This window comes from Solanum pennellii, chromosome 12 (assembly GCF_001406875.1).
Source record: "Solanum pennellii chromosome 12, SPENNV200".
Classification (NCBI taxonomy): Eukaryota; Viridiplantae; Streptophyta; class Magnoliopsida; order Solanales; family Solanaceae; genus Solanum; species Solanum pennellii.
In genome coordinates, this window is record NC_028648.1 from 2,190,875 (window position 1) to 2,201,698 (window position 10,824).

The 10,824-nt window shown below is 31.4% G+C and overlaps 2 protein-coding genes across 2 annotated transcripts in view; one reads left to right on the forward strand and one right to left on the reverse strand.

Moving 5' to 3' along the window:
• LOC107007195 (glucan endo-1,3-beta-glucosidase 13) overlaps positions 1-1,001 on the forward strand; it is a 6,036-nt gene extending 5,035 nt beyond the window's left edge. The window contains exons 3-4 of the mRNA XM_015205708.2: positions 367-397; positions 503-1,001. Coding sequence (XP_015061194.1) covers positions 367-397; positions 503-632 — 161 coding nt within the window. The 3' untranslated portion in view covers positions 633-1,001. The remainder of the gene's footprint in view (positions 1-366; positions 398-502) is intronic.
• Positions 1,002-1,611: 610 nt separating this feature from the next.
• LOC107007196 (profilin-1-like) lies at positions 1,612-5,385 on the reverse strand. The gene is made up of 4 exons (XM_015205709.2): positions 5,181-5,385; positions 2,409-2,546; positions 1,987-2,129; positions 1,612-1,897 (listed from the first exon to the last, which is right to left on the reverse strand). Exons 1-3 carry the CDS (start codon positions 5,301-5,303, stop codon positions 1,995-1,997), a joined length of 396 nt encoding a protein of 131 aa, XP_015061195.1. The 5' UTR covers positions 5,304-5,385; the 3' UTR covers positions 1,612-1,897; positions 1,987-1,994.
• Between the last annotated feature and the right edge of the window lie 5,439 nt (positions 5,386-10,824).

Below are 10,824 nucleotides of genomic sequence, written 5' to 3' on the forward strand. Positions count from 1 at the left end.
CCCCCCCCCCCCCACAAACATTTTAACCGTCAAATTTCAAAATGGCTCATGTTCAGTGTCAATTGTTAGTGTAGTCATTTGCTGTAGAAGTACAATAACATTACCAGTTTCAAAAAAGCTAGAAGGTTTATTTTATGCTGCTATCTGGATGTTGTCAATATGTAGACAGATGTAGGCTCATGTAGCTGAGTGATATTAACAATTTTAGTTTGAGGACGTTCCTATGTCGAAAAATTAGCTGATTCACAAACACTACTTCAGCTGCATATTCTGAAGTAGTCATGTACCATTATTTCAAGCAAAGATGTGCCAGATATTTTCTTCCTTGTGTTTGAAATCTAGTCTGACAGCTCTTTCTCAATACAGGTTATGATAACTGTCTCTATGCGACGACTGGGTATGTACATCTAACCAAATCATTATTCAACTACACATACACACACTAGTGTATTCTTGCCCTCCTCCAATAGTAATGTTCGTTTTCTGATTTTAAACTTCACAGGGGTAAGAAAGCTCTCTTTAATAATGCAACCGTTGGTCCTTCCAAGTCTACATCTTCATCCCCTCAAAGGAGTTACTGGTGGACTCAATATCTACTTGTGGCTTTTTTGTTCTTTCTGGTACCTTTCTGAACATGCCTCGGATGAATAGAATGATGTCTATTCCGGAATCAAAAAATGTAAAAGCAGGATAATTCTAGGTGATATAGTTTCCCTTGAGAAGGCTCAAATGTGTTGGAGCCAAGGATGCTTGGGTTATTGATGCAGATGTCATCTATACTGCACAAATTTTGTAAGATATCCAAGGTAGAGATCCTTGGTAGATGTAAAATAGAAGATATTTCATTCAAACTGTGGAAACATTTGTAATCCATATTGTTTGTGACTGGTTTGCAAACTTGGTACCAATTCATTTTAGCTAATCTTTGTAATGAAGTTTCCACAAACTCTTCTAATGGTCCTATATAAATCAGAAAAGTTGGTCTGTTTAAAGTCAGTCTACATCTCATCCCTTGTTTGTGGTGTGGCTCCTCTGACCCTGCTAACACAATGTTCTATGCACCATGTTCTGTGTGGTCCTTTTTATTTAAGATGAAGTATCTCTCAATAGTTTTCAATCTTAACTGCTCTATGCTGGGAAAAGTTGTCCTTTTGAATAAGGTGTGGCCATTAGGTCAAAGAAATATGTACAATTTGCCTAGTTGGGACTGAGGTTGAGGTGTATCATAATTGTTGTATTTTAGTTGGATACAACATCTTTGGGGTGCTAAAAAGGAGAATATTGTGTGTGTGTGTTAGTACATGAAGAGGAAAAAACATCAAGAAGAGAATGAGCCAAATCAACCTTGCTATTTTCGGCGTAATGAGGTTTTAGTCTCGCACCCCCTAGCCAGATTCAGTCCCAAGGGGGTCAATCAAGCCTTTGAAATTAGTAAAAGTATTCGTCATAGTCAAGAGTTTCTGCTTTCAACGAGACTTTCTTAGCTTGTCAAAACTCTCTCCTTCAATAGGTCTTTGATTGATGTGGACTGAATTTGTGGTGGTGGGGTGGGTGGAGGGCATCTGATTTAAGGGGTTGTCAATACAAATATACACAGAAACAGCAGCTAAGCATGTCAGAATAAAATTTTGACAGATGAAACCCAGGAGCTGTATATTACACAAGCCAAATTTTGTGCAAAGTGAAATCCAGTTATAGGTACCAACAACAAATTCCCCTCTCAAAAATAATCAGAGGGTCTCACTTGAAAATAATTTAAACCAATTCTTGCAAAATCAAAATACAAAGAGAGAACTGTTGAATCCAGAAAGGTATCATATCTACCACTTCCCAACTCTTGAGTATCCATCATCAGCAAACACCACAATCTTCAATACAAACATATTGAAAAGAAATTCTGCAACCATTTCAAATGAAAGCAGGTAATTAGAAAGTCAATCTTGCGTAAGAAAATACCGGGAAGAAATAGCAAAGGTGAACACTTACCCAACAAATTAATAACCTTGATCAACGAGATAATCACCGAGCCTCTCAACAACCAGGTTACACTGGCCTGGAGTCATTGGTTCATCATAGATACCAATAAGTAGAGCCTGATTAGTCTTTTTGATAGTAATACCACCCGGTCCCTGGAAAAAAAAGAATGGAATGTCACGAACAGCCATTTGAACAAGGCTTTTCTAAAACAAATTTGATTCAGTTCAATTCATCTCCAAATAAGTATGAACTTTCCACAACTTTCTGAAATGTAATACTGATTCTGGTTGTTTAACAGAAAAGATCCTGTAGTACATATACACCCTCAATGAACACTAGATAATTATGCTCTGCGTTGCTTGAACAGAACGCACAACCTAATATTGTCTGCAGTTTCAATTCAACAAGATTCTGAATGTTATAAAAGATACCTTCTTTCCTCGAATAACAACACCAGGTTCCCCTTGAATGACCATGTACTTTGAGCCACCAAGATGCAGGCCAGTTGGAGCAAGTGAACCGGGCTCATTAAAATCGTTCAGGATGGCATCAATCTCTGAGGGTTTGAACTACAACAGCATGGATATCGATAAGTTGCAAAATCTTTGTAAATGAGTCAAGATAGAAAATATAGACGGCAAACATATTCATAAATAACTTGCAATTGATTACAAAAACAACCACTCTTGTCTATTCAAAACATTAGTGTATTAGCATCAAGTCTTTATCGCACATTCCTCAATAGTTCTTCAATAGAACTCAACATTGCCTTTATTCAAAACCATTTTCAGTCAATCATTTCACTAGGTCTAAAACTAGTCGAAATCATCTATATGAATCCTCCATATCGATTCCTACCATCTATTTATCAAGCTTAACTCTCCACTATTTACCACATTTCTCAGTAGTTCTTTAGTGACATTCAACATTGCTTTATTCAAAACCATATTCAATCAATCATTCCATTAGTCAGGATCAACTAAAAAACCTCTATATTGATTCTACCATCAGCATCAAGATCTAGTCTTCAACATATCTCTCAGTAGCTCTTCATGGGCAGTGTTCAGGGAAGCGTGAAGCGGAAAAAAGCGATAAGGCCCCGCTTCACACTTTAAGTGATGAAGCGCACACTTTAAGCGATGAAGCGCTCACATATTCATTCTAGTCTGTGAAGCGCAGAAGACTCGCATCGCTTCGCTTCACCACTAGCGCTCGCTTTCCTAAACACTCTTCATGGGAACTCAATATTATCTTTGTTCAAAACCATTTCCAATCAATCAGTTGCTCAGTCCAAGCTAGTCAAGATCATAATACTCTATACCGGATCCTACCATCTACTTATCAAGATCAAGTCTTTACCACTCGACATTGATTTTATTCTTTCAATCACAAAAAAAAAAGATAAAACGACAATAGATAAAATGACAAACATCTTTCAATCACCCAAAAAAAGATCCCAAATCAGATTTAAACAAATCAATCTGAGTTCAACATCAAATCCAATTGAACAAAAAAAAAACATTTTTTACTAAATAGATCTTTCAATCAATCTCAAATCTCAATCAATCATCTTCCTCTCAGTATCACGTCGATTTCTCTAATGCTGCTCAACCAATAGTTATCATCCTGATAGTCGCCATTCCACTTGCTTCCAATATTATTGATTTTCTTAAATAATAAATATTAGTTGAGTAAGCACCAGAGAAATCAACTAAATCTCAGAACCCCAAATCAGTCAAAGATCCGAACTTTTTCATGTTTAATCGCTAAATTTGTTTGTATGATTCAGAAAAACATTTTTAAAAAAAAAGTCCTGAGGGAAAGTTCAGCAAACAAATCATTCCACTGAATCCAAGCTCGTCAAGATCATGAATCCTCTATATGGAATCCTACCATCTGCTTATCAAGATCAAATCTTAAACACTCAACATTGATCTTTTCAAAACCATTTTCAAACAAATCATTTCTCTTATTCAAAGCAAGTCAATATCGGCATATAAATCAAAACCATTTTCAAACAAACCATTTCTCTTATTCAAAGCAAGTCAATATCAGCATATAATCAAAACCATTTTCAAACAAATCATTCAACAGAATCCAAGCTAGTCAAGATCATAAATCTTCTACGTCAGATCCTACCATCTACTTATCAAGATCAAGTCTTTACCACTCAACATTGATTTTATTCCAATTTCAATCAATTTATTTCTCTTCGTTCGAGCAAGTCGATCATCTATATGAATCAAACTCATTTTCAAACAAATCATTCCACAGAATCCAAGCTAGTCAAGATCATGAATCCTCTATATGAGATCCTACCATCTACTGATCAAGATCAAGTTTTAAAACACTCAACATTGATCTATTCAAAACCAGTTCCAATCAAACCATTTCTCTTATTCAAAGCAAGTCAAGATCAGCATATAAATCAAAACCATTACAAATCATTCCGCAGAATCCAAGCTAGTCAAGATCATAAATCTTCTATATCATATCCCACCATCTACTTATAAAGATCAAGTCTTTACCACTCAACATTGATTTATTCAAAACCATTTTCAAGCAAACCTTTTCATTTATTCAGAGCAAGTCAAAATCAGCATATAAATCAAAACCATTTTCCATCAAATCATTTCACGGAGTCCAAACTAGTCAAGTTTCATCTACTAATATTCTTCAAATCTCCCATCAAACTCAACTCTCACAAACACAAATCTAATAAAAGACAACACATAAAAACCAATAACAATAACATCTCTTACAATATACACAAATCACCCAAATAGTCAAACAAAATTCTCCACAAGTCAAAAACAATCAAATCCACAACAGATAAAAAAAATAAACATCTTTCAATCACCCAAAAAAAAAAGATCCCACATCAGATTTAAACAAATCAATCTAAGTTCAACATCAAATCCAATTAAACAAAAAAAAAACAATTTTTTTAATAAATACATCTTTCAATCAATCATTTTCCTCTCAGAATCATGTCGATTTCAGTGATGCTCACTCAGCCAATAGTTATCATCCTGAAAGTCACCATTCTCCTTGCTGCCAATATTATCGAGTTTCTTAAACAATAACTATTAGCTGAGTGAGCACCTCAGAAATCAACTGAATCTCAAAACCCCAAATCAGTCAAAGATCCAATTTTTTTTTCACAAAATCATTTCAAAAAATAATTTAAAAAAAAAAAAGACCTGAGGGAAAGTTGAGCTTTTAGCCCAAACAGCGCCGTCAAGGCCGACGATAGCGGCGGCGCTAAGGTGGTTCCCTTCGATTTCACACAGGAGGTGATCATCGACATATACTTGCCACGACATGATTTTCCGATGAGGATTTTTTTGAATTTTTCTTTGTGCTCTGTATTTGTTGATAGAAAAAAAGATGTGTGATGAAATGGGAAATTATCATGGCTATTTATTTATAGATGGGTGTGTACTTCAATGGCATTTTTGAAAAGACATAAATGCCCCTAAGCCCATATTCCGGAAGGATCGAGAGCGGGTTAGAGAAACTTACAGAAATTTCACTAATTAAGATATCTCGGATTTTATCAGGTGTGTTTAGATACGTGTATTTCGGAATGAATTGTTGATATATTGTATCCAAATGGACTCGTATGTATTTGGGATAAATAGACCACTCTTCGCTTGCCACTCTGTTATGTATGTGGTATCTCAGATATATGTGAATCACATCAGATATATCTATATAAATGCCCCTGAGTCCATATTCCGGAAGAATCCAGAGCGGGAAAGAGAAACTTACAGAAATTTTACTAGTTCAGAGCTGATATTACAAAGCTTATAAGATTTTGGTGCGTTCAGATGTGTGTAGATACATGTATTTTGGGATATACGAGGTTAAAATTATGTAGAATTTGTTTTAGATACATTGTATTCAAGTGGATTCACATGTATTTGAGATAGATAGACAACTCTCGCTAGCTTTCCTCACATGTCGTTGGCTCGCCACTTTCCTATGTATGTGATATTTTAGATATATGTGAGTCACACCAAATATGTATATTCAGTATGATTTGTATGCATTTAAGATATCTGACTATCTTGCTCGCCTCTCTCCCTATTTTAGTAATCTGATAATAAAAATATATTTATTCAGTATATCTTTCTCAACATGTGATAGAAAACACTTAAATAATAATAAGATATAAAATTAATTGAAAGTATATGTATAATTGATATATATGGTATGAATATATATCTAATAACATATTTTTTTCATTTTATTTTTACCTCATAAATATAAAAATGTTGCTTTCGATAGATCCTTAGTTGTGTTAATAATGTCAATAAGTAGTGAAATTTGATATAACAAACTCTTAAGAGGCAAATTTATGATGTGATATATGAATTTACATAAACTCAATAACTTTTATTTAATAAAAAAACTTAGAAAATCTTAAAATCTGAATATGTTTACTTTTGAAATTACTAAATAAAAATCAATTTGATAAAATCTTGTGTGATTTCATATGTAAATTTATCGTAACAATTAACTTTTTCATAATCCATCGAGGTATAAAATTTAAACTCTCCAATAATATAATTATTCCGAATCCTTCGAATATTGTTTCATTATAAGTGAACGCATTTGAGAGTGTTCAAAGTTTATGAAAAAAAATATATTTCTGATGATATTTTTACAGATGTGAAATTATTTTATTTTAAGTTATTTTTCTTTATATATAACATGATCATATTTTTCTGAATAAATTTCTAAAAATCGTATTATATAAATTGAAATAAAGAGAATTCATTATCCATAAAGCTAAATTTATGAAACATTAATTATACAACTAACCTTGTCTAACTAGGCATTTGACATAATTAATGAATATATTATTGCTTTAAATAATTAACCAGAAATGGTCTTTTTTTTTTTTAGAATCAAATATATTATTATTATAAATATTTTTTTAGGAACCATCCATATCAACCCTACGTGGAATTTGTATAAAGAAGTAGTTTTCGAGATAAAAATTGATTATTTTATAAATTTGAGAGAGAGTTTTAATTTTATAATTTTGTATCTAAATATTTTAAAGTGAGCTTATAGTGAACGATATCAACTGAAATATACTAATTAAATTTATAAATATTTTTATAAAATTGACCTCTATTTAAAGAAGTTTATAGTCTATATAATTCTTCCTTAAACTCTTTTACGATCGCACATTTAATAAAAACGACATTATCCTTCTTCACTCACGCGATATTTTATTGGTAAACCTTAGAAAATAGCAACCCTCCACTTCTTTCCATGATTAATTCTCCAGCTAATGAGATCTTTTATATTTCTCACAAGACCCCTCACTATTATCATATTTTTATATTTGCCCCTTGAAATTTCTAATATTTGCAATTATACTTTCTCTAAGTTGACCATTAATATTATATTATTATTGTTATTCTTTATTTGAGGTTTGTGATTTGTCAATGAGGAAAATTAATTAATCTACATGATTATTATAGTATGATTATTTTTTATCGATAATATTAACAAGCTCATATAAATAAAATTTTTAGATTTGAAATTGTCATTGGGAATTAGACAAATTCAAATGATGATTTTAGTATTATTTTTTTAAAAGTATGGAATATTGATGTAAGATAGAATTCTAATGAAAAAAACATGATCATTAGTGTTTTATATATAATTAATTATTTTTAATTTATTTGATATTGAGACATTATGATTATTTTCATGTGTGATAGTACATTTTCTTAGTAGTTTTGATGTCATTGCAAAAAGGTGTTCAAAGTGTAATTATCATGTTATATTTTTATTTTTGTATAATTATCTGATTCTTGATATTTACTTGCTTGAAAAAAATAGACTTATATTATGTAAAGATTACTAAAAAATGGTGTTAAAATTATCTTTGTTTAAATATTTCTTAAAAAATTACAGCGTGTAGTTAAATAATTATATTTTAAAACATATATATTATTTCTTTCAAAAATATTACTGTATTATACATATTCGATTCTTCTTATAAAAATGTCTTGCTTCATCCGATAAATAAAAACACTATCTAATAAAAATTATTCTAATTTAGGACTTAAATCTAAAAAACTTTGCTTTAAAAAAATATATTTTATTTTCATAACTCGAATTCGAGATCATTAATAATCATAAAAAAGTTATAATTATTTCAATTTTCAACTTTTGAGAAAGCTAAAGTCGATAATGATATTTCTACAATGTCATTTGCTGGCCATTAGAGGTGCCAACTCAAGATTCCATTATGAAATATTTTCCTTTTGCTACTTTAATATTGTCTATAAATTATCTACTTTTTGGTATAATAATTGCAAATCAGTACCCAATATTATTTGATTTGATTTTACAAAAAAATTTATATAATATAGTAATTAATGTTGGTCATATCATATTGGTAGATGCTACAATATCCAATAGCGAAATTAACGTGTGAGTTTTGATTATTAGTAGAAAGCGAGAATCAGGTAATATATTGTTTACGGTTGGTCAGCATAAGTTTGTAAGTATAACTATATTTAGAAGAATTTAAAATATTTTTTATTAATTGCATAGTTTGACACGCAACGAAATCGACGTGTGGATTATTGTCAGTATTAAAGGCGAGAATCAGTCCAACACGCTAATGAAATTAACGTGAAGCGAGAATCGGTTTAACACGCCAACAAAAGTAACGTGAAGTGATAATCAGTCCAATACGCCAACGAAAATAACGTCAAGCGAGAATCAGTCCAACGAAAATCAACGTGAAGTGAGAATCAGTCTAACACGCAACAGAATCAATGTGAAGTGAGAATCAATCCAACACGCAACGAAATCAACGTGAAGAGAGAATCAGTCCAATAAGCCAACGAAATCACGTGAAGTGAGAATCAGTCCAACACGCCAGTGAAGTTAACGTGAAGCTAACATGAAGCGAGAATCAGTCCAACAAGCCTCAAAATCAACGTGAAGCGAGAATCAGTCTAACAAGCCTCGAAATCAACATGAAGTGAGAATCAGTCCAACACGTCAATGAAATCAATGTCAAAAGAGAATCAATCCAATAAGCCAACGAAATCACATGAATAGAGAATCAGTCCAACAAGCCAATGGAATCACGTGAAGAGAGAATCAGTCGAACACGCTAACAAAATCAATGTGAAGTGAGAATCAGTCCAACAAGCCAACAGAATCACGTGAAGAGAGAATCAGTCCAACACACCAACAAAATCAATGTGAAGTGAGAGTCAGTCCAACAAGCCTCGAAATCAACGTGAAGCGAGAATCAGTCCAACAAGCCTCGAAATCAACGTGAAGGAAGAAATCAGTCCAACACGCCAACGAAATTAACGTGAAGTGAGAATCAGTCCAACACGCCAACGAAATCACGTGAAGTGAGAATCAGTCCAACACGCAACGAAATCAACGTGAAGTGAGAATCAATCCAACACGCATCGAACTCCATGTTTGGATTTTTGTCATTAATAAAGGCGAGAATCACGCAAGACGTTATTTAGAATTTAGCATTACATCTTATATCCAATATCCTCATTTGTACAATGACCTTTTAAAATTTTCAATTAACAACTAATTACTCAAAGCTTTGTAAATGAACAATTTTCAAGTTCTTTGAATATAATTACTTCTTGCTTTTTTTTATTACATTGTTGAACAATCACACTATAATATAGATTTCATCTATTTCATTACTTTCATATCGTCGATCTGTTATTTATTTTCTTTCATCGTCATCGAAAGGTAAACAACGACAATATATAAGACAAATCGCGAATGTATCGGATAATATTTGGACCAGAAGTCTTAAATATTAATGGATTAATTACATGAATGGATTCCTTTTAAAAATTAATTACTTATTTTAAATATACTATTTAATTATTACCATTTATATCAACTTCTTTAATTTTTCCTTTGTGTCTGTCTGCTCTTTCTTTCTTTTCTTTCTGTTTTTCTGTGTCTCGCTCTCTCTCTTTTTTCTTCTTTCTTTCTTTCTTTCTCCCTTTCTTTCTTTCTTTCTTTCTTTTTTGCTTTTTTTGTTGCTCTTTCTCCCTTTCGTGCTTTTTTCCCTTTATTTTCGCAGAATAGTCAATAATTCTAAATTGTATAAAACGTGTATCAATAGTTCATTAAACAAGTAATATAATCGTAACAAATGAAGAGGCATAAAAAATTGCAAAATAAATTAAACTTTAATTAAAATGTGTTACAAACACATTAAAGTTGAATTATTAAAAGAGAAGTAGTATAATCGTAACAAATAAAGAGGCATAAGAAACTGCAAAATAAATTAAACTTGAGTTATAAATATATTACAAACATATTAAAGTTGCATTAATAGAAGAGAATTAAATATGAATGCAAAATGTAGAAAACAAAAGAGCATTCTTTGATCTGCATGTAAACTGAATAAATCTTGTATCAATAATGAATTAAACAAGTAACCAATCATAACAAATCAATAGACTAACTGCAAAATGAATTAAAAATACAAAAGTGTATTACACAAGTATTAAAGTTGAAGCATAAGATAAATTAAGCATGAATAAAAAAATGTAACAAATAAAATATTAGACAGTGATTTATAGAGTGAATTAAACTTATATCAATAATGAATTAAACAAGTATCAAATAGGAACAAATAAATTAGGCTGATTAAAAACTGCAAAATGAATTAAATTTGAATTAAACTTGTATTGAATGGTATTAAATTTGAATAAAAAGAGAGAATTAAGAATGGATGGAAAACGTAACTATGACTGACAAGACTATGATATGTAGAGTGAATTAAACTTGTATCAATAATGAATTAAATAA

Coding starts and splice junctions, on each gene's coding strand:
- LOC107007196 (XM_015205709.2), bottom strand. CDS start 5,303: ATGTCGTGGCAAGTATATGTCGATGATCACCTCCTGTGTGAAATCGAA. Junction 2,547..5,180: donor AAAGCTCAACTTTCCCTCAG/GTCTTTTTTTTT, acceptor ATGCTGTTGTAG/TTCAAACCCTCAGAGATTGA. Junction 2,130..2,408: donor TTGTTATTCGAGGAAAGAAG/GTATCTTTTATA, acceptor TTTTTTTTCCAG/GGACCGGGTGGTATTACTAT.